This window comes from Cuculus canorus, chromosome 9, assembly GCF_017976375.1.
Source record: "Cuculus canorus isolate bCucCan1 chromosome 9, bCucCan1.pri, whole genome shotgun sequence".
Taxonomy (NCBI): Eukaryota; Metazoa; Chordata; class Aves; order Cuculiformes; family Cuculidae; genus Cuculus; species Cuculus canorus.
The window spans coordinates 27,518,637-27,541,527 of record NC_071409.1 but is presented as its reverse complement, the minus strand read 5'-3'; the positions used below and the strand labels follow the sequence as shown (position 1 = coordinate 27,541,527).

At 49.1% G+C, this 22,891-nt stretch overlaps 1 protein-coding gene across 16 annotated transcripts in view; it reads left to right on the top strand.

Annotated features, from left to right (window-relative positions):
* Positions 1 to 22,891, top strand: part of LOC128852994 (uncharacterized) — a 143,798-nt gene that overhangs the window by 87,053 nt on the left and 33,854 nt on the right. For 6 of the 16 annotated variants that reach the window (XM_054074059.1, XM_054074063.1, XM_054074062.1 and 3 more), the window contains one exon: positions 22,345 to 22,394. In XM_054074059.1, coding sequence (XP_053930034.1) covers positions 22,345 to 22,394 — 50 coding nt within the window. Of the gene's footprint in view, positions 1 to 2,888; positions 3,108 to 5,872; positions 6,069 to 8,088; positions 8,235 to 21,092; positions 21,273 to 21,355; positions 21,409 to 22,344; positions 22,395 to 22,891 lie in introns of all 16 variants that reach the window. The other 10 variants (XM_054074066.1, XM_054074068.1, XM_054074072.1 and 7 more) reach the window with 3 other exon arrangements.

The window sequence follows — 22,891 nt, the reverse complement described above, 5'->3', positions numbered from 1 at the left end:
GAGCATCTGATGTACGGGCTATGAACTCTGCGCGGTGCCGAACATTGTAAGGAAACATCAATCATAGAATCACAGAATGTCCTGAGCTGGAAGGGGCCCCACAAGGCTCACCAAGTCCACCTCCTGTCCTTGCACAGGCCACACCAACACTCACACCGTGGGGCTGAGGGTGTTGGCCAAATGCTTCTGGAATATTGTCAAGCTTGATGCTGTGACTGCTTCCCTGGGAGCTGTCCCAGTGCTCCACCACCCTCTGGGCGAAGAACCTTCTCATGTCCAATCTGACCCTCCCCTGGCATCTTCCTGCCATTCTGTCGAGTCTTCCTTGAGCCTCCCTGTCTGTTGAACCTCCCCATTACAGCAGATGTAACCATCTGGGTGAGGTGGCACTAACCCGTTCCAAAGGGCAAGCCATGGGCTCACACTTGAGAAGAATGTGACCTCTGCTTTGGTACAGCTTCAAAGCCTGGGCGGTGCCTCCAGTGTGGTGTCTCCAACCCCAGTTAGTATCTGGTGATTCAGAGGAAGGTGAGGGAAAATAAAAGAAATGGCAAGCAACTTCTCCAGGCTCATTTGGCCGGACAGGAGGGAAATAAACGAACTCCTTCCTTATGTCTGCAGGCAATCGGCTGAGGTCCTGGGGGCTACCGGCTTAATGAGGAGCTCCAAGGCTAAGCAGCAGATACGTGGAATTTCCTGTTCTTGTCATGGCAGAGGGCAGAAGGAAGAGAGCAGGGGCACAGAGGGGTGCCCTGCACAATCCAGCTCTGCTCCCTCTGAGCCTGGGGTTTGGACTCTCTCCCAGGGGCTGGATTAAAGCCTAGCTGTTCGAAAGTTATCTACTGCTAAGCTAAAGATGTCAAACAAGGAGGATCCACACCCTTGTGAGGTCCTCCAGTGTTCAGCTTCCCTCCCTGCTGGGAAATGGCACTGTATTTTGGGATTTATCTGACCCGAACTTCCAGGCATTGAATCTCACCATGTCTTTGTCAAAGCCTGGGAAGTTCCCTGCAACCCAGAATATTTCCATGTTTAAGACGTCTAGACATCTTGTGATCTCTCAAGGAGCCCTTCCATAAGGGAACAACTGAGCTGAGTTATGAGTTTTTTCCAGCTCTCAGCTGTGTCTGGCCTTCAGCTGAATGCTCTCCGGTGTATCCCCTTGCTGCACGGACACCACGGGCTGGGGCGCAGTCTGTTAAGGAGCCGGTGGTGAGAGAAGGATGATTACACAAGCTGGTTGACTATGGTTGAATCTTTAGCATCTTTGTCACCCTGCTGTCCTGCTTATCTGGTCCCCCATGGCAATGTCGAGCAGCTGGTGCTGAGACCAAACCTTTAGCACCCTACATAAACCTGATGTGGTCTAGCAGACAGGCTTGTCCGCAGCACCTCAGCCCTCCTGGAAACGGATGTGTTGTTGTCTCCTGCCTTTGAGAGGCTCATGAGGTTCCTGAAGGAGGGGTAGTTCTCAGTTTAGCTTGGAGAGGAGGAGGCTGAAGGGAGACCTCATCGTTCTCTGAAGCTCCTGGAAAGGAGACGGGTGAGGTGGGTGCTGGGCTCTGCTCCCAAGTAACAAGAGGAAATGGCCTCAAACTGTGCTGGGGGGTAGATTGGATATTTGGAAAAATTTCTTTACTGAAGGAGTGGTGAAGCCGTGGCAGAGGGTGCCCAGGTCAGGAGTGGAGCCTCCATCCCTGGAGGCGTTAAAGTGTAGAGGTGGCACGTGTGGCTGTGGTTTAGCAGGCATGGTGGGGTTGGGCTGGGTGAGCTGAAAGGGCTTTTCCAACCTCAATGATTCAATGATTTTATGATTCTGTGATTCTGTAGCTGTATTTTCTGCATAAGACATCCCTGCTTCTCCTGGAAAAGCTCTGTAGACCCAGTGCTGTGGTACACTCTGCAGAGGGGCCTCTGAGCTGCTATTTAAAGTGTTGGAGGGGGTTGGTTTTTTTCATGTAAAGTCGTATAAATATGGCTAAAAAAGGAGCAAAATGGTGGGTAAGAGAGGAAGCAAATGCAGAGAGCCAGGGAGAGACTGGTTCCTGTTCCTGCTTGGATGAATATTCACTTGCTCCGTGGAAAAATCATCTTTAGTCCTCCTGCAGTCGGTGCTTTCTGAGGTAATCTCTCACATTGTAAGTAGCTGTAATTTACATTCCAGCTTCCCAGAGGTGTTGTCTTGCGTACGGTTGCATCAGAATGCTTTTTTCCACAGTGCTGTGCCTCGGCAGTGCAGATCCACTTGCAGCTGAGGGACCACGAATGAAAAACCTCCGTGTTGTGTCATCCGATTCATCCACGTGTAAATGTTTATCCTCTGGGATCTGGGCTTGGTCACACAGATCAGGGGCCTCCAATCCTGGTAGGCTCTGTTGACACCTGATAGGACAGAGTGACAAAAATGTCTTTAGTGGCTCTGTAAGGGGCTGTGAATCCTGCCCCTGGTATCTGATCTCATTTAGCCTGCTGTGTAACCCCCCCGTGCTCATCAGGACTGATTTCATGACCTCTCCTTCTGCTGTCTATAAATGTTCCCAGCAAAGGGTATCATGCCAGCTAACAAGGGAGAAAACGCCGAATGATGTGGACAGAGAGCAGAACGATGGCATTGATTGAAACAGCTCGGAGGTCCCTGCCACTGGAGAGCAAAAGCTTTTTGTTGATGTTTTCAGGCCATAAAGTTTTCAGGATATCCCAGGCAATGGCAGAGCAATTCAATCAGGCTCTCTTATCAAATTCACTGTATCTCACTTATCTTTGCCTTCTTTTCGCCTTCAGGGTAGGAAATGCCTTTTCTTAAGGGTTGGTTGTCTTGCTGCAATGGACAGCTGTGGCAGATACGAGACTATGAGGTAACTTAAAAACTCAACTCGTCTGGCCTGCAGGTCTTCCCTGGCTCCAGCCCTGCACACCCCCGTGCCTCGGGGTTCACCACCAGACTCCCCAGGATGGGAAGGACTTGTTTCTTGCCTGTTTGATGCAGGCACCCTTCTCCTCCGTGGAGGGTTTCTAAGATGCGGTATCTGAAATGCTTCTGGCTGCTGCTCTTCTTGGAAGCACTGAGGAGACATATACCAACTTCAGCCCACTGGAGGTGGCTACGGGTAGGTCACTTATTGAAAAGTCACTCTAAATGACTTTCTCTCACCTGGGTCTGAACTATCTTGGGGAACAGAGCAGCTTTGGGTGTTATGGCCATGGTCCCAGCCCTAGCCTTGCATATCCTGTGTAGCTCAGGTAAGGAAGAGCAGCATGAGAGGGAAAAGCAAAGAAGTTCCTTTGCGGGCTGGGATGTCACTGGACCATGCAGATGGGTTAGTTTTTGTGTCATACTCATGTTAATATTCTGCAAACGCTATTTCCAGACAAGAAGTGGGAGCTCCAGTAACGTTAGAAATAAGTTTAAAGACTGGGGATGAGATCCTTAGGCCTTGGGGTGGGTGGACCAGGACAGCAGAGTCTCAGAAGTGAATTTGAGATGTATAGGTGCCTTGTCTCTGTTTGTCTGTGGTATTGTGCGAGTTGCAAAGTTGCAAAGCTCTCATGGTGAAGAGTTTGAGGTACCTCAATATCACCAAGCTGAAGGGTGCTGTATGGGCTGTGATGGTCCCCTGTGTCCCCTCAAGGACCTTCCTGCGTGCTCCTGGATTCGTGGCACAGCACAGGCTGCAGTGGCATTGGAGCTGCAGTGAGCAAGGTGCAGAACAAGGCTTGAAATGCAGTGGGAGGGTGGTTTGCCAAATGTGGCTTGGGGGTCCATGTTGGTGGGGCTGTTGGCATCTCCCTGCCAAAAAGCACCTGGCTGGCAGCTGAGATCTCCCTCTTCTCAGTTCCTTTTCTTCCACTCTCCTGGTCCTGTTAAGTTCTCTCTACTTCACTTACCCTAATGGTCTCTCTCCTGGTTTATGTCCTTCAGACTCCTCTCTTTAAACACTTAGTCATCACTTAGCTAAACTACCATATACAAATATAGCTCTTTTGATCTTCCTACATAAATCAATACCTGCTGCCCTTTAATCTTTGTAGTGGCTTTCTCTGAGCTCCCTCCAATTTACTATCTGTCTTTGAAAGTGAGTTGTCTTTTGGGCCTGATTCTCCACAGTTTCAAATTGCCCAAAGTCACAGTACGTGTGGCAAAACGTGGTGGCTCCTAGCCGCCTCCATTTATCTTCAAGTGTTGCAAAGTGTTTTGCACAGAACATCTCTTGACCCTTTGGACTGGTGTGGCTCTTCACAAGCACCTCAGCTTATGCTGGAAGGGACCTGTGGTGCAGCCCATGCTCACGTCCCCAAGACAGGTCCTACAGGACCCCAAACGCCAAGGCACTAGCCAGCCTCAACACTGCTGTGCAGTTTTGAGGTGAAGGACAGTTGTCCTACCTGGCTTATGGAGAGGAATTACTGCACTAATTGGTGGCTGTAGGTGATCTGAGGGCTGGAGCACCTCCCAACGAGGACAGCCTGAGTTGAGGTTGTTCATCCTGGAGAAGAGGAGGCTGTGGGGAGAGCTTAGAGCAGCTTCCAGTGCTGAAGGGGATCCCAGGAAAGCTGGGAAGGGCAGGGATAGGACAAGGGGAATGGTTTTCAGATGAAAGAGGGGAGATTGAGATGAGATCTTAGGGAGGAATGTTTTTCTGTGAGGGTGGGGAGGCCCTGGCCCAGGGTGCCCAGAGCAGTGGTGGCTGCCCCATCCCTGGAGGGGTTCCAGGCCAGGTTGGATGGGGCTTGGAGCCCCTGATCCAGTGGGAGGTGTCCCTGCCCATGGCAGTGGGAGTTGAAACTGGATGGGCATTAAAGTCCCTTCCAACTCAAACCATTCCATGATTCCAATTCAGTCGTTCTATGAATATGACGTGGGTATAAGCGAGTCCAAGATGAGTGAAGGAAAATGAGCTGCAAGAAGCAGCTATTTGTCCTTTCAAAGTGGGTAATGGGGGTGTCCCTGCCTGGATGCTGGTGGGTCATCTTCATCTGTGGTTGGTGAGGCTGCGTCGTGGGCTTAGCAGGAAGCTGGCCTGAGACACCCATCCAAGGTGCCTGAGTGTCAGAGGCACTTGTCATCGCTGCGGCAAGGAAGTATTGCCTCTCGTCAGCTGCTTGGCTGGAGCCATGGGAGCACCAGGAGCGTCCTGCTGGTGTGGGCAGTGGGAGGTAACGTTGAGTGCTGATTTACTGCAGGTGTCAGGCGGCAGGCCCAGCTCGCGCTTCATCCCGAGTGCCCAGCCTGTTGATTGTGGTAAATTAGGTAAATAAAACTGTCACTGAAGCAGTCTTGAGCATGTGGCTGTAGCTTCAGGGCCAGAATTAAGGCTCTCTGTAGGGCTGGAAGAGACCATTGTGCAATTCCTCCCCCCTCCTTGCCCTGACTGTCACCTTTAGTTACTCTGGGACTATTCCACCACTGTATTGGGATGGGAGCACTGGGAAAGTAATTTAAAGCTATTACAGTATAAAGCCTGCAACCCCCCCCCAGCTTTCAAATGGAAGGTTTATAATAGCAATAAACCTCTTATTTTAGCATCTCATTATGGGTCAAATAAAAGCTGGTCAGAGCATGAGACAGACAATCTTGCCACTCTGCTTGTCCCTGCTGGATGAATATATTAGTGCTGCCATGGGCCCTATAGCTTAATTAGTCACCATTCTCTGCTCTTTCTAAGGGGGGGGAAAAAAATGCCACCAACTTTGCAAAGCCTAGGCAAGCTGCCTGTGTCATATTTCCTGTGTTCTTAGAGGTGTTAATGAATTCATTAATCACTTAATGGCAAGGAGGGTCTTGAGGGACCAGCATCGCAATTTACTGTTCCCAAGAGGCAGCCTCTCTCTGTCACTGATCTAAAGTTTCAGCTCCACTAATTTGTGCCAGCAGAGCCGCTGAGCTTCTGCCTGCAGACCTCGGAGTGCATGCGAACCTCTAAGCATCATGACTCCAAGGAGCATCGCAGCGGTGTAGGGAGCAACGGACATGTGCATCTGCTGAGGGAGGTCCTGTGATGGCGAGTGTGCCAGATCTGGAATGTTCAGAGGCTGAAAAAGACCAAGGAAACATCTCCTCATCTTTGTGGGTGTGTTGCTTTCCTTTCTCTTTATCACTGGTACAGGTTTCCTGCAAAGCTACTGGGAAAGCTCCTCCTTGCTGTAGGCTTTAGGAGCGCACAGTGAGCCTTGGAGGCTTCTCGCTGACTTAGAGGAGATACCAGCTCTGGGAGCATGGCTGTTTTATGTGGCCTGGGACTGCAAGCTATGCCGTGAAATGAGTCTGTGAATCTCTTCTAATTGAAGACTGTCAGGATGATGTATTTTGACTGAAACTGTCAGTTAAGATGCGAATTTGAATGTTTGCATTTCTTTTCCTTGGAAAATGTTGATTATTTCAGTCTCTCGCCCTTGTTGCGGGAGAGCGGCTGATGCCAAAGTTCCCTACATACTGGCTCTTTTGGCTTATTTCTAATTGCACAGCAGTGTGGGGAGAGGGGGATGTGAATTGAGCCCTCCTCTCTCCTAGTTCCTTTCCACCCGCCTGTCATCACTTTGCAATTGCACCTTTTTAAAGGTTTTTTTTTTTCTCCTTGCTTTTCTGTTCTCCTGTTTAACTTCTGCTCTGATTTCTCTTCCCATCTTTCCTCTCAGTCTGTTGCTTTCTCAGACCGAGAGCCAAGGGAAGCGAGGTACATCAGATGAGGGGTAGCAGGGACCATGGACTGTGGTTCTCTACGCAGACGTTTGCTCCCCATTGCTGGGTACCTTCCTGGGATTCCCCCCCACCCCCCGACTCGTGTTCTTTGCTCATAGTTACTGTAGGGGTGTGCCAGAGGGAAGCCACACGTCAGGCTGAAAGGGAGGAGAAAGGAGAGAGAGAAGGCAGGAATACAAAACCACTTCATCATAGAAAGCACAAAGGGAGGCAATTTCAATAAATGCCAGATGGTCAAAATTAACCAGAGACATGTAGAGCCCTACATGTCCAACTGTTTGCTTTGGCAAGGATCCTTCGGCTTTTTAAATGAGTCTCCCAGGCTCCCTGTTCTCCTTGGCTTTCCTCATCCTCTTCGCTCGTATTCTGGACTCTTCTTCTTTCTCTGCCTTTCTTCTCCCTTTGGTCTCTATCCAGGCCTCTCATCTCCTACTGCTCTCCGTGCTTCATGTTGCACCTCGAATGCTGGCTGTGTAAGAGCAAAGGCTGACCCATGCATGGGAACCAGGCTTCTTCCACCACGGAGAGGTGTCCCCATTCAATAGCAGACTTGTTGAATGCGTGAGCTTGCTGCGTGGCCAAGGAGAGGGCGTGCATCCTGCTGGGGTATCAGGATGGTAGCTGCACAGGGTGGCCACAGGTGCAGGAAGACCACTGCCACTCCAATCTCATAGAAACATTGAAGGCATCCCAGCTCTCGGGTTGTCCTTCCCATGAACATCAGCTTCTTCCTGGTCTCCATAAGGACTTGGTTCAGCCTTTGTTGTTTCACTTTGGCTGGAAAGCCAGCAAAATCCCGTGCAAGCAGAGGACCCAACACACATTGCTTACCCTAGCGGAGCAGGGCAACCTGTTAGATTTGAGCACCACCACGTGACGTGTTACTCCAGACAATGCAATCAGGAGGGCCCTTGTACGCCACAGGCGGAGAGATCCAACTAACGATGGGCTCTTTTTTGTGCGTGTAATCTCTGCATTTGAAACATTTATTATTCTAAATTGCCCTCTGCACATTTTACAATAATTACGACTGGTGTTTGCCTTGTTATCTCTACAGCTACTAACAAGAACGCCATCATTATTCCAGCCATTAGCAAAATGGATGTTGTTGTCCGGAGTTGCCGGCTGTGGGACTGCTTTCAGAAGGAGGCTTGTGTTCTCCAACCTTGCTTGCTCCATCTGTCTTACAGGGGGATATTGTTGTTCTCAGTAGGGTTGAACCTGAGGGGGCGAAGGGGGAATGGAGATTATGCAAAGAATTGGTTTGAGGGACTGGTGGTGGGTGTCAAGATTAGCAGCGGTGAGCTCAAGGAAGCTGCTAATGGTGACGTCAGTAGAAATGAGAGAAAAGGCAGCCATTTTTTGATGCTTCTGTATTTGATGCATCTTAGGTCTGTGTCTGGCAGTACAGTTTGATGCCACTCTATTTAAGTCTGTGTTGCTTGGACCTGAAAAGACGCTTTTGCTCTGCTGATGGAGATATGTGGATGAAGGGGAAAAGGCTGGAATTAAGGTGACAGCTCTCAGCTTCTGTAAGGTGAGTTCAGCAATGTGCAGTCCCAGTGTCTGCGTGGTGGTACCCGTATCATTAGCAGTCGGAAGCTCCAGCAGAGGTTCTGGACTCAGTTGGTCTCTCCCATTGCCTCCATGGTGGTCTCCCTTGATAAACAAGCAAGAAAAGTCATGTTGGGTAGGATCTGTTTTTCAATAAGAGTATTTTTTTTTTTCTGTGACCTCCCTGCCAAACTTTGGCAACGCTAAAACATTTGGAAGTTCATTTAGATTTCCTTAATTTCAAGATAGAGATATGGGAGGGAAATTATATCCCCCCCAAAACCCCATTTTTACCCTGGTGCCTTCTGTTTCTTACAGTAATGGAAATGTTCAACTTCTGATTTCTACTCTTGCATAGAATTTTCTTGAAATTGCACCAAACTTTTCACAGACGCTGGGTGACCCGAGGACATGTTTTGTTTAAATTGAGTAATTGGTTTCATTCAAACCCAAATGGTTGCTGTTCTCGTTTTAGTGATAAGGAAATAAAAAAGTATTTCTTAATTTTCCATCAATATTTGAAATCTTGGAGGCTCCAGAACCGTTAGGTGTCTGCCTCACCATGAGACTCCAGAGGGAAGGACTTATTGGCTTGGAGTGTAACAACAACATGCACAAACACAGAGGCAAATTACAGGCATGGTTTGTTTGGGTTTTTTCCCCTCAAAATTTTTTTTTTTTTTTTTTTTTTACCATGGTGCAAATACTGCCACGTTCTCCGTGGCCCATTCTCACACAGCTTTGTTGCCCCGTGCTTTAAACCTACTTACATCTCTGCAGAACAACCACGTCCTCGGTGCTTTTTAACTACAGAATCACATTGGTTGTCCTTGTGTATTATAGGAAGGTAGGGGAAAAATTATTTATGGACATATTTTCCTCCTTTTTAAATGCAAATTGTTAGTTCAAGGAAAGATGTATAATTGTTTCCTGATATTCGGTATTTTTAGGTGTGCTTACATCTGAATGTCAGTGAGCAGGCCTTTTTCCATTACGCTTTGGAAAAGAAAACAAATTTTAATGGGCTTGTATTTGTTGAATACTGATTAAAGTAACTAAATGGAATTTAGGGTTTTCATGGGAAATAGGGTATAAAACATGACTTACCAAGTTAAACTGTTTCCTGTATCTTAGAAGGCAAATGCCAGATAAGAGAGTAACTATGATAAAATACAGCTTGTAATGCAGGTGATAGAATAATGTTCCTGATAATCAAGAAGGAATTTTTAATGTTCTGCCAAACTTGGAATGCAGCTGAAGCAGGAATATAGACATATAATAGGGACATGGAGCTATTGGAGTGAGTCCAGAGGAAGCCACGGAGATTATCTGAGAGCTGGAGCACGTCTGGTACGAGGACAGGCTGAGAGAGAAGTCATGGCTGCCCCATCCCTGGAGGTGTTCAAGGCCAGGTTGGATGGGGCTTGGAGCCCCTGATCCAGTGGGAGGTGTCCCTGCCCATGGCAGGGGTGGGACTGGATGGGCTTTGAGGTCCCTTCCAACCCAAACCATTCCATGATTCTATAAATCCAACTCCAAATTGAATGACCCTATGTATGAATTGATAATCTGAGTGTCTGAAGACCACTGTTTTTTGGCAGCATTTGTCTGTAGGAGAGAGCTTCCCCTGCTGTCCTGCGTGTCCTCTGCTGTGCAGCACGTGGCTGTCAGTGTCTGAGCAGACCCTCTGAAGGAGGTTTTACTTGGTGACTTCAGTGCCCTCTGCCCAGTAAAGCAGTCCCAGTCCCAGTAAAGCACTGGTGGTACGTTGCAGTGACCAGAGACTCTGGTCTTGTTGTACTGGACTCTCCATCCACCTCTGGTCAGAGATGCTGCCAGGGAATGATGTTTAATTAAGCAAGATAGAGAGGGCAAAGGAGGCAGAGGAGTTAGAACTAGGGCTGAGTGTCTGGGAGTTGCTGTTGCTCTTGTTTATGCGGAGGCTCTCGGTGGGGGATGCTCTTCAGTTTGTCTCAGCGTGCCGAGAGTCCTTTAAGTGAGAGGCTGTAGTTTACAGAGTCAACAGATTTAAGCCAGCTGCAAATATTAATTATTAATTACTCTTGGAGAGTGCTATACATTAGATTGGTGAAGTAGTTAACAGCTCTGCATCCTCCTCCCCACAGATATGCTCTTGCTGTCAGATTCCTCTCCCTGACCAAGACCCCAGCACTAGAATTAGGCCAGAAACTATTTTCCAGTCGAGTGGTTTTTAATGGGCTCTCCAGACCGGTTCTTTGCATCCTGTGAGTGACTGGATGTGCGGACAGCAGAGGCTGGAATTGATTTGCACTGTAAGAAGTGTCAGGGCTTTAACTAAGCCGGGTTTGGTGCTGCTGGAGGCTGTCTAGTTCTCCAGAAGCACCTGCTAATTACCCACAAGGCAGGGCAGGGCTCTGCTCTGGAGAAGCCGGTTTGCAGGACTCCCAAGGGAAGCTGTATTTCTGATGAAAGTCACAGCTGTGGTCTTCTTTGGATCATCTCTTGTGCAAAGAGCATCTTACTATGCTCGGCATGTTTCCTGGAATCCCTTGTCCACCTCAACTACAGCGGAATGAATGAAGTGTTTTTGTGTGGTGAGCATGATGGATTGGAGGTAGTGGCATGTCCCGGCTCTCTGCAGATGTTGAGGAGGTGTTTTGGGTGTCACCAGGAGCTTTTAAAGCTATTAAGATATCACTTCCCATTGGGGTTTTCCCTCTCTGACTGTGTGACACAGCATGGTTTGTTTGGGGCACATGCTCTATTAAGGTCACCCACGACTTCTTGTGAAAGGACTTGCCATGGGACAGGAGTGCCGCGAGGTAAGGCGCTTTGGGGTGATGTTGGTGGGGTCTTCTGCTGAGCTAACCCAGCACAATTCTGCTGGCTTTAGGGCTAAATGTGAGTCTGAGCTGGTGTCTTACAGCGGTGGATGGAAAAGTCACTCCAAAATTAGTATCAACCAAAAGCAAGCTAATAGTCCTACCTGGTGGCCAATTTGCATGCTCCATAGCCAAGAGAGAGGCTCAGTCCTGCTTCCCGGCCAGTTCTCCCTTCCTTCCTTCACCCACTCTTGAGTCAGGCATCTCGGAGCAGTGGACTGACAGGCTGTGGAGCTGGAGGTTGAACAAAGCTCTGCAGGTGGGAGCCAAGCAAAGGAGTTCCCCAAGTGAAGGATAAGCCACAAGCCTCTGCGGACATGCAGCTTCCCATTCTCTTAATTGGGCCAGGTTCCTCCACCTCCTGGAGGAGTCCCTGATGTGGCAGTTTGGGATAAAGGACAGCCCTTACTATGGGAATCGCTCAAGCAGCAACAACAGAGCAGTGGAGAGGAGGCTCAGGAGCTTCTGCAAGAGGAAGGAGTATTGTGGTCCGTTAGCCCCTGATGTGTTTCCAAACACCTAGCATGCTTTGTTCGTGGGTGACGTTAAAGACCCTGCAGAATTCAGTTCCTTTGGGAAAAAATCTGCAAACAAAACAGCCTCCCCACCCCCAAAGCGCAGCGATGTTGTAATTGGGCTGTGACAAAGCTGGGTGCCTCCTCATCGCGGAGGGGGGGTGGTGGTGGGTTGTAATTCTGCATCGTAAGAGAGACACATCGTGTGATCCTCAGTCTAGGCAGACAGTTTGGCAGGGAAAGTCACAGCTGGGTGATTCCAGCTCCCCCAAGCCAGGGCTTTTAGAGTGAAAATGCTGACAGATCCGCAGCAATAGCAGGCAGGGCTCTCGTAATTTATTTTTAATGCCATGCTGTCTTGAACTGCAATTTCCTCTGGGGTGTTTGCTTTGAGATTGCAAGATAATTACATCTCAGAAACCAGGCTAATTACAGTTAACAGCCTGAAAAAGTGAAGGTCCCCATTTCTTCCCCCCCCCCCCCCCCCCCCCCCAAGTATTTCCACCAGTGTTCCTCACGACTGCCCCTTTGTGCCGGTTTGGCACAGCACCGGGACATTCTCTTCCCGTTCTTGCCCCACAGAGGTGACACCCTATTGATTTGTGATGGGCGGGGATGTGGCAACCCCTGCCAGGACTATGATGGACAATTCGGTAGTGGGAAGGTCATCACTGGTGCAGAGGGGAGGAGAAGGCAGTGCTAGTGGGGAGGATGGGTATTGGTGCTCTCCGTGGGCTGGACCAGCCCCCTCCAGCATGTGTATGTTGCTGCTTGAAGAAAGATGCTTCCTTTGGCCCAGTGGAAAAAAATTCGTGAGTTTTCCAAGCCTCACCATACACGATAGAGGCCCAGCATTGTGCACACAAGCAGTTATCTGGGGAGCTAACTTTGTCTCCCTCTAGCCGGCATATCTCAGCCCATCCATTTCCATTTTCACCCTCAATATCATGCAGGGTATGAGCTGGGTGTTGGCAAGCTCTTGGGCTGGGATTGAGGGTGGAATTGGAGGGACATAAAGATGATCCAAGGGTTGGAGCACCTGCCATACGAGGACAGGCTGAGAGCTGGGGTTGTTCAGCCTGGAGAAGTCTGTGGGGAGAGCTTAGAGCAGCTTCCAGTGCTGAAAGGGGCTCCAGGGAAGCTGGGGAGGGGCTTTGGATCCGGTTGTGCAGGAATAGGACAAGGGGGAACATTTTTCAGCTGAAAGAGGGGAGATTGAGATGAGATTTTGGGGACAAATGTTTTGCTGTGAGGGTGGGGAGGCTCTGGCCGAGGGTGCCCAGAGCAGTGGTGGCTGCCCCATCCCTGGAGGGGTTCCAGGCCAGGTTGGATGGGGCTTGGAGCCCCTGATCCAGTGGGAGGTGTCCCTGCCCATGGCAGAGGGTGAGACTGGAGGGGCTTTGAGCTCCCTTCCAACCCAAACCATTCTGTGATCTTATTGCCAGACCTTCCCCTGTACCACACTGAAAGATTCTTCCCCCTCCTGGCCCTGCACTGTTTTTTTTCTCCATTTAATGTAGTCATTTATTTCAAGGGTGGTGAGGCTGTAACTGTTGTGAGCAACAGCTTTTGCAGTGCAGTTAATGCCTTTCTTAGCCCAAATGGGAAACGAAAGAAATTTCAACCCAAACCTGACAAACTCGTGGGCTTGGACTCCTGTGAGACACGAGCAGACTTTCCATCCAAGATGTGTTTCTGTCTCCATCAGCTGATCTAATAAAAACTCCTAATGTTTCCTGCAGGCCTTGGTGCCTTAATTTATGAGTTTGGTCAGGGACCAGGAGCCCACTCGGCTGTCAGAAATGCGAATGGGTGGGAGGGATGCTAATTTTAATTGGAGCACGGGGAAGCAGAGCTCCCTAGGGAACAGGGATCTTCTTTCCCTAGAAGCCTGTGGTGGCAGCTGGTCGGTCCAGGTCCTCATGGTGTTTGTGCAGGGCCTGGCTCCTTGCTCAGGCTCACTGGTGTAGCCCCACCACAGCAACTGCAGTGCTCGACACAGCCCATGCTCCTTCAGAAATGACTCTGAGAGCTCAAAAGCTCCTTCCACCTTGAAGGGTGCCTTGCTTGATCATAACGTGGTTGCCGGGCTCCAATAACGCATGGCAGCAAAGAGCTTCAAAGCAAGACACCCCCTACAGTCCTCCTGCAGCCTCAGGTGCTGTCGGCAGTGTGTGCGTCCACTTTCCCTTTGTGTTTTTACACGATCTGACCACTTTCTTGCAGTCTTGAAAAATAATTAATTTCTGGGATTCCAGATCAGAGATTAATGTAATGATTTTTTTTTTCCCTTTCCCACTGTTTGTTTTTAATGATTAGGGCGATAGTTATAAATTGTTAACAAGTTCTGGTGGAAAAGTAATCCCTGGGAACTTTTTTTTTATGCTGAATAAAGTAACAGTGAGATTGATTGATTCAGCAAAGCCGGCTGCCTTGCTGGGTCTTCAAAGGTGATCTTGGTTCTGCGCGAAGGGCCAGGTTTTTTGAAAGTGTTTTGGCTTAACTGAAATCAGGTGCTTAAGCACCTCCAGAATCAGAGAAGCTTCTGTCTGTATGGGGTGATAATAGTGTGTGTTAAATCAGCTATTCTGATAGGTTTTACTTCTTTGGCTGGGTAATTTCTTTTAGGTGGATGGTTTCCTCTGGCAAACAGCTGAGCTGTCACAGAGTGAGTATTTTATGACAAAACCCCCTTCACTCTACTGGAAACAGCCCATTTCCCTGGAAGTCACCAGGACTTGCAAGGGTTGATACTCAGCCGGTGAGATCAAACCAAACCATTCCATAGTTAAAGCCACTCTCTGCTGTGGGGAGGGACACCTCCCACTGGATCAGGGGCTCCAAGCCCCATCCAACCTGGCCTGGAACCCCTCCAGGGATGGGGCAGCCACCACTGCTCTGGGCACCCTGGGCCAGGGCCTCCCCACCCTCACAGCAGAACATTCCTCCCTAAGATCTCATCTCAATCTCCCCTCTTCCAGCTGAAAACCGTTCCCCTCATCCTGTCCCTGCACTCCCTGATCCAGAGCCCCTCCCCAGCTTTCCTGGAGCCCCTTTCAGCACTGGAAGCTGCTCTAAAGTGTCCCAGGAGCATCTCCTCTCCAGGCTGAACAACCCCAACTCTCTCGCCCTGTCCTCTCTCCTGGCACACCTCGCCACTCAGGCACCCTCAGCCTGCCCCGCAGTAACAGGGTTGGGGCAGGACCCCTGAGCCATCCAGTCCTGCTCTCTGAAGTGCAGCCTCTTGTCCCTCTCCTAGGCTGATCCCCCCCTGCCCCTCTATATTGCACTGGCTTTTTCCCTAATTGTTTGAATAGTGAGAAACCTTATTCTAGTTTCTCAACTAAATTTATTCATGGGTGGTTTATGACCTTTTGCTGATGTTGTCCTTTCACTTTCAATAGCTCTTTCTCTTCCTTCATGTTAAACCTCCTGGTACATGGAGAGAGAACAATTTCATGACCTTTCCACCTTTGTTTTCTTAGAGTAACACGTCAGGCTCTCCTAGCAGCTGACTCTTCTAAAAAGGCCACCTTTGCTCTGGCGGTCTTGGTAGCCTTCTTCTGAGCCAGTTCCAGCCCAAGCTCACCATCCTTGGCCCCAATTTTAGGTGACAAGGATTGCACAGCACTTCACGTGTGCTCTTACCAAGCACTGTGATCCACCCCACACACATGCAGATGCTTGTGAAGCCCCAGTGTATACATGGGGCTTCTGCAATGTGCCAGACCCTTGTGTTGGAGGAATTGGGATTTTAAATGGCTTGATCCCTTTCTCAATGAAGTCACAGTTGAAATTCCCATTGATTGCTAAGGTGTGTGTCCAGGACAAGTCTTGTTGCTCAGTGCTACAAGTGGTGAACTACTCTTGATGTGATGAATCACGTGCCAAAGGTGTTGATGTGTCTGAGGAGAGTGGGAGCTCAGAGCAGACAATGGTGGTATGGGGCAGGGATGAGGCCTCTTCTCCTACCGCCTTTGCCTTTGCTTTGCTCAAGGACTAAAGTGCTCACAAGTATTGTTAAATCATTTTTAAAAAGAAAAATTGAGTCAAAATTGTACCCTTGGCTTCCTGACAGACGGGAGTAGAACTTATGCAAGGCTGAGAAGGACTCTAGAGGCCTAGATCCTGAGCTGGTGGGAGATTTTGGGCACAGCCAGCACTGTGGTCTGGGTCTGAGGTGTCTGGGTCCTTTACGGGTGGGAATGTGGGGAGCAGGTGCTTGGGAGAGGCACAGCTGTGGCACATGGTGTTGGGAGCTGTGGTGGAGTCCAGAGGCTGGCTGGAGATCAACCAGAGGTCCTGCGTGATGGAAACCGAATCCTGTTTCACATTATGGGGCTTAGATCAGGAAGCAGATGTAAAGGTCTGGCTGAGGTCAGGAGATCTTCTGTGTGTGAGGTGGAGGCAAATGGCAACTCTGCGTGCTGCCAGCCCCAGGAGCCCGGGCAAGGGGAAAAGCAGGTAGCTCTGGGGCAGGAGAGAGCTCGTTCTGCAGGGGAGCGGGTGTGATGCCTGCAGTGTAACCTCTGTGTGTATATATAAGCATAACGTGGCTTTCTGGAGTGGTCTAGAGTTAAATAATGTCTGTGGCATGCCCTGTGTCTTCTGCAGGGTGAGAGGGATGCCGTCCCTCTTCCATCGCGCCTCCATCACTCCAGCTCTGCGCCGCGGAGATCCCTCCTGCCAGCAGCTGCCTCCCGCCTTGCCGCACTGCAAGTTGCTAAACAAAGCCAGGGAAAATCAGGCACAAGCTGTGCAATTTGCAGATGATCTGTGTACCTGCTAGTTCGTAACAGATGTTTTCCTTTGCGTGACCATTTGTGAGCTGCTTCCTTGTCACAGTCTGTAGTAGCTGTAATGCTTGGCAGTGAGTGATATCTTACACCTGCACAGAGCAGCGTTCCTGTCTATAAACTTGCTTTGCAATTTCAGAAATCTCCCATTGCACAGAGTTTTATATCCAGTGCAAACAAAGGCAAAAATAAGACTGCATCATATTTTTGATACAGACTTTAGAAAACAAAACAGAAGAAGGGAATTGCAGGATCTGGATGAGATCCATGTAACTCCCTGTCCTCTCCGAGGGTTGGCCGGGAGCGGATGCTGCAAAGGAAGGTGCAACAGAAGGCGACTCTGCCCCGCGTTAGATCTGCTCGTTGACTCCAGTAGCTGGAGCTTGCCTGCAATATTAATATCGCTTTCAGCAGAGACGTTGGTATTTATCTGCTATAGCTGCGGCTATTCTTATTATCCATGTACATGTCTGCTTCCTCTCTGAAATGTCACGAATTCTTGGCCACGGCAACTTCCCATGGAAGTTAGCTCCAGAGTTTAACGATGCATTGTGCGAACCCCGTGTTTCCTCCTGCAGGGCTGTGCCTGGGTGGTGTCAGCAGCTCAGAAATGCTGGGTCAATTATTATGGAATTGCTTCTGAACAGCAAAGCATCAGTACACCATAACTAGCATTTTCAGACAGATAAAAGGAGTGCAATTCTTCATCTCCTGGGCAGGTTGGCAGGTGCACACTAATGCGATACTTCCCTTTGGGTTACCCACAAGGGAAAGGGGGGTCTGTCTCAGGCTGTTGATTTTTCCTGGCTCCTTGCAAGCTCTACTACTGGAGCTCCAGCCTGATATTGCAGATAAATGTGCGGCAAAGCCTATAACGAGCCAAGAAGAGACTTGTGTGGAGGAGATGAATTTTCCGGGGAACTTTTCCCCTGGTGCGTGTCACTCTCCTGGATAACCAAGGTCTTCCAGTAGCTCAGGGCTGGAGTGCACAGTGATGGTGTGTTGGGTGCACCTCTGCGATGGGAGGGTGCTCTGGCTGGGACCAGTGCTCACTGGGCTGCTGTAACTGTGTCAGCACACTCCCAGAAATGCCTTCCTCGTCCAGTCTAGAGGTGGATGGTGCTAATCCCCAGCGGCGGCTCTTGGAAATCTGCTCCTGTCCTCATTTGGCACCAAATTCCCATGTGGGTTTACCTGCAGGAATGTGTGGGAGCCTGGATTCCCCACAGGTGCTGCCGGAGCGTGCTGCAGCCTGTTGGGAAGGGCTGCTTCCCATCTGCTGCAGAGATGGACAGCAGAGAGCAGGAGGCCATGGCAGGTTTTAGTGAAGTACCTTCAGGCACAGTGTTCTCTGTTATATCCAGAGCAGCAGGATCAGGTCCCATGCAGCTGTTAAGCTGAGAACAGAGTGTGATACTTTTGGCTACGTATAATAGAGGAGAAACCTCTGTTTCTTGGCCAAGGTTTGTTGACCAGCCCTCTGCTGATTGTGAGCTTGGCTTGGTGAGGACTCTTTGAAACTCTTCGGGCAAAATGGGGAATGTGGGTATAGGCAGCTGGGTGCATCTTTGTACCCCTCAACTCACTGCCGCTTCTTCACCTCGCTGTGTGAACTGCTCTGCTGAGACTTGGGATGGCCCCTGCCTTTTCGGGAGAGTAGGGTGAGCAATGTGGGTTTAGGGGTGAAGGTCGGGCTGGGGTAAGGAGCAGCGCTGACTGGGGGATGTGCAGGGCGGCAGGAGCTGCAGGGACGGGGGCTCTTGCCTGAGGCATCCGTGCTTTGGAGATCAGAAACATTTAAGGCAGGATGAAGGAGGGGAGGGAATGGAAAGGCAAGAAGTATCCAATGCCACGGCAGAGGGGCAAACAGGTATTTTCCCACAAGCAGTTTCAAAAAGCTGGGGCCCAACGGAAGCCAAAAGATTTCCTCTGAAACATAGTTGTAAACAAGGGGATTCTCCTGGCCAGCTCAGCTCTCCGTGGCTTCTTAACTGAACGAGTCCAGAGTAACAAGCATTATTTAACTTGGAAATGGAGAACAAGGTCAGGACAGAGGGAAGCTTTGCCCTCGGTTTCTGGCTCTGCCCGTGTGACCCCTTGTGCCCACTGCTGCTCGGTGTGCAGGGTGATATTTTTCTTCCCTTCCCTCTCCCGTTGTCAAATTCATGCCCAGCTAACCAACAAATCCATCTCTTCGGAGATCAATTATGGTGTCTGGCTGCGAAGCCTGGAAATCCAATTAACTTCCAAATATTTTTTCTTTTTTTTTAAAAAAGGGAGGGAGGAGAGAGAGACAAAGAGAAACACATTGAAGTGGGGGCATAAATCGCCTCGGAAACATTCCAAACATTAAAATAAACAAGGACGAATTTCAACTTCATTTGTCTCTTTTTGAGACTCTGTCACTGATTTATTTTACTGCTCTGTCTGAGCCTCATTTTTGTCTTTGCTCATGTTTGGAGTTGGTTACTGTCTTTGGAGTGAAGTCCCAGGGCCAGATGTCTCCTGCAGTGGTGCCAGGGTATGCTGCCTGCCCAGGGCACCCTCCTTTCTGAGGGTCCACTCACCTGAGGTTTTAAGGGGTTAAACTGTCTCCACTGCAGGGTGTTTGGGTGCTGATTAACATGGATGCTTGGATGCTCGGCTCTGCCTGGGTCTGAACAGGCTGGTAGTTTGGGTGAGGAGTGTGGTGACCTGCTGGGCTTTCTAGAAAGAAAACTCTGCTTCTCAGTCACAGACTTCTGACTTTCTGCAGCCACCCGGAACTGGCTGTTCAACTGAACATCTCCATCTCAGCCTAATGTCCTTGATCTTTTAAGAGTCTTTACTCTATTTTATCACCTCTGCCACGTCCTCAGGCCTCTCAGCAGCTTAAAGGAGACTCTTCTCCAGAAGATAGTGAAGTAGTGGCCAGCAGGGCAAGGGAGGGGATTCTGCCCCTCTGCTCGGCTCTGGTGAGGCCCCACTTGGAGCCCTGTGTCCAGCTCTGGAGCGCTCAAGCCCAAGAAAGATGGGGACCTGTTAGAGCAGGTCCAGAGGGAGGTCACAAAAATGGTCGGAGGGCTGGAGCCCCTCTGCTATGAGGACAGGCTGAGACAGTTGAGGCTGTTCTGCCTGGAGAAGACGAGGCTCCAGGGGGATGTTATTGTGGTCTGTCAGTACCAAAAGGGAGCTTATAAGAAAGATGAGGAAAAATTTCTTAGTAGGTCTGCTGTGACAGGATGAGGGGTTTTAGACTGAAAAAGGGGACAGTTAGACAAGACAAAAGGAAGAAATTGTTTACAGTGAGTGTGGGGAGGCCCTGTACCAGGTTGCCTAGGGAGGTGGTAGAAGCCCCATCCCTGGAGGTGATCAAGGCCAGGTTGGATGGGGCTTGGAGCAACCTGATCCAGGGGGAGGTGTCTGTGCTTGCTGCAGCGGGGTGGGCTAGATGACCTTTAAAAATCCCTTCCAAACCATTCTGTGATTCTGTGGTGTCCATGTGGAAACACACTGAGTCTGTTGAAGTGCCTGAAGGTGGACGAGGCCCATCTGTGTCTTGGGGAGGGGATGTCACAGAGATATTAAGAGAAGGACTGTGAAATATTTCAAGAATTTTAAGGGAAGAAATAAGGACAGATGTATTTGTGAGATTTCTGGCTTTGGGAACTGCTAGGATCTAGCAAGTCATCGGTGATATGGCTTCTTATCAAAACAAGGGGATATGAATAGTGGTGGAGTCAGAAGAAGCATCTTTGCCTGAGTAAGAGGCTTTTCTGTCTCAAATGCCTGCTGTTTGGCTGAAGATGTTCTGGAGCAGGAACATGGGCACTTAACCGTGGTGGTTGGTACCAGTGACAGGCACTGAGAGCACAGTAGCTGCACATAAAACATAATGTCCTTGAGGTACCGGTGCCCATCTCGAGTAGCAGCACGCTGAGGAGAATACCCTGGGACATCTCAAACAGGAAGGTTTCAGCCCTGCTCTTTGGGGCTGGACAACATCTGTCTTGCTCAGGTCATGGGCATGTGAACCTTGAGGCATCTGTGCTGCTGTCTGTAGTCTCTGTCCACCTGCTTTAAGAAGCTTTAGTTTTCATTTTAGAGGAGGCTGAATAATCCTTTGGGGATATTGTGAAGAGAAATTGTCACCCTTCCTTCAGCTCTATCAGCAACTCTTCAAGAGGCAGTTAACAAATAACCTTCCCTTGGGATAAATTAGCTCCCAATCCCAATTCAATAGCTGCTCATTTTAAGATGTCCTTGTTACCTTGTGTGAGTGGCTGATCTTCCTTTGAATCCTGCTGTGTTTTCAGACCCCGTGATTGCCGCTAGCAATCATGAGTTCCACATTAACAGCTCATGCACTGATTGCGCCGAGCAGTCCCAACACAACCTTTTGTGAAAAGTTTTGGGGAGCTGTGCTCCATGCTCTGCTGCCAGGAAGCTGCACAGGTCTCTCTCCATCACGTGTTCAGGCAACTGACTTCAAGCGAGGACTATTTTGCAGGAGCTGCTGTGCGGAGATCTGTGCTTCAGAGGCAGCCTCAGGAAGAAAATCTTGTAGGCATTGTCAAGGAAACGTGGTGATGGTGCAGAGTTGTCCAACAGCCTCCAGGCAGCCTGGAGCAAAGGCTCTGAGATGTGCAAGTAGTCATCCAAATGGATTTCTTTTTCTTCCTTCCAGCTAGACCTTTGTTGCAGAGTAGGAGAATAGCATCAGGATCGCTCAAAAAGAGAAAAAGACCCCATCAGAAAGAAAACCTCCTGCTATGTCATCCAACAGAGCTTCCAGTGATATAGCCTTTCCCAGCTCCATTGAGGACCATCCCTCATGTACTAAAAGCATCGTCGCTGTAAGCAAGAAGTAAGTCATCCTTATTAACGAGCCTCTCTAAGAGGAACAAACTGAAACCTGCAGTGATGCTCAAATCTCTCTTTGGCTTTCAGGACTGTTGTGGGATTTATATTTCCTCTCTCAGCTATGGCAGCTGCATTGGAAGGTATCTTGTGCCGATTAAAAATCTCTTTAATCAAATACTGGCAGGGGAAGTGTTCAAAACACTTGAAGAATGACTCCTAAAAGCTGCCACTTGACTGTGAGGGAATTCATCCAGAGATTGGCCTGCCAGACTGGTGTGCAATACAAAATCTCCGCTCACCTTTATTTCCAAAGCTGCCAAGAAACCACAGTGATGGCTATCAAGAGACATCTGTGTCAAATAGGATAGGGTAGGCTGTGGTCAGTTCTTTCACAGGAGATGTGGCCCCAAGAAACGTTTGATGTAGACAAAACCCCTTACTCAGTTTATCAGTCCCCAGTAATGCTTCAAATTCCTGTATCCCAAATCCATGGGATAGATTAGATAGCTTAATTTGAAACGTGAAAGTAGGCTGGAAATCATTGCTGTGCGAATTGTGTCGAGGATTGGGGTTTCTTTTCTGTTCTGTGGCTGAACTGGACTTCAAAAGAATAAATAAAATCCCTTCTGGTAGCTCCTATGGAGGAGTGTATTTCTTTGGAGAAAGAAGAAATAAACCCAATATTTTATTCAACGCAGAGTGAAACATTTTGATTTGGGGGAATTCAGCTAATTTTCTTACTCCTCGAAATAGGTCAGCTTTGAAATAGAAAATGTCACAATGAAATAGAAAGCTGAATAGAAATGTTTAGAAAATGTGAGATTGTGTATACATATATTTGGAGGTTTAACAAGCTTGTGAATGGGAAGAAAGTATCCAGGCTATTTATAATTCAATTAGGCATAGATTTAGGACTGGTTCTCCCTCTCCGTAAACTGCATTTCATTTTCATTTAGAGCAATCTCCTTCCTCCATCAAAGCCCTTTCTCCTGTCTTTAGCTTCAAATATATAGCTATAATATAGTTGGGATGGCTGTAGCAGTACTGTGTCAGTAACGGCTGTTTTTCTTTCCCAGGGCTCTCCAGGCATCATGTTCCCTTGGGGTCACTGGCACTTGGGACCAAGGTATAGAAAACCAGGGCGAGTGCTGCTGGAAGGGTTATCAGGGAAATGTAACGCAGCAGCATTCTCCTGCAGGGCTTCTCAGGGCTTTGTCTCTTTTCCCCATTATCATAGAATCATGAAATCATTAAGATTGGAAAAGCCCTCTTGGGTCATCCAGTCCAGCCCTCAGCCCAACCCCCCCGTGCCTGCTAAACCATGGCCCAAAGGGCCACAGCCACATGTTTTTTGAACCCCTCCACAGATGGAGACTCCACCACTGCCCTGGGCAGCCTCTGCCAGGGCTTGACCTTGTATTTTTTCTTAATATCCAATCTAAATCTCCCCTGGCACAACTTGAGGCTGTTTTCTCTCATCCTCTCACTTGTTACCTTGGAGAAATGACTAATACCCACCTCACCACAACCTTCTTTCTGGGAGCTGCAGAGAGTAATGAGGTCTCCCTCCAGTGTAGCTCCAGGTCCTTCAGCTGCTCCTCATAAGACTTTTGCTCCCGACCC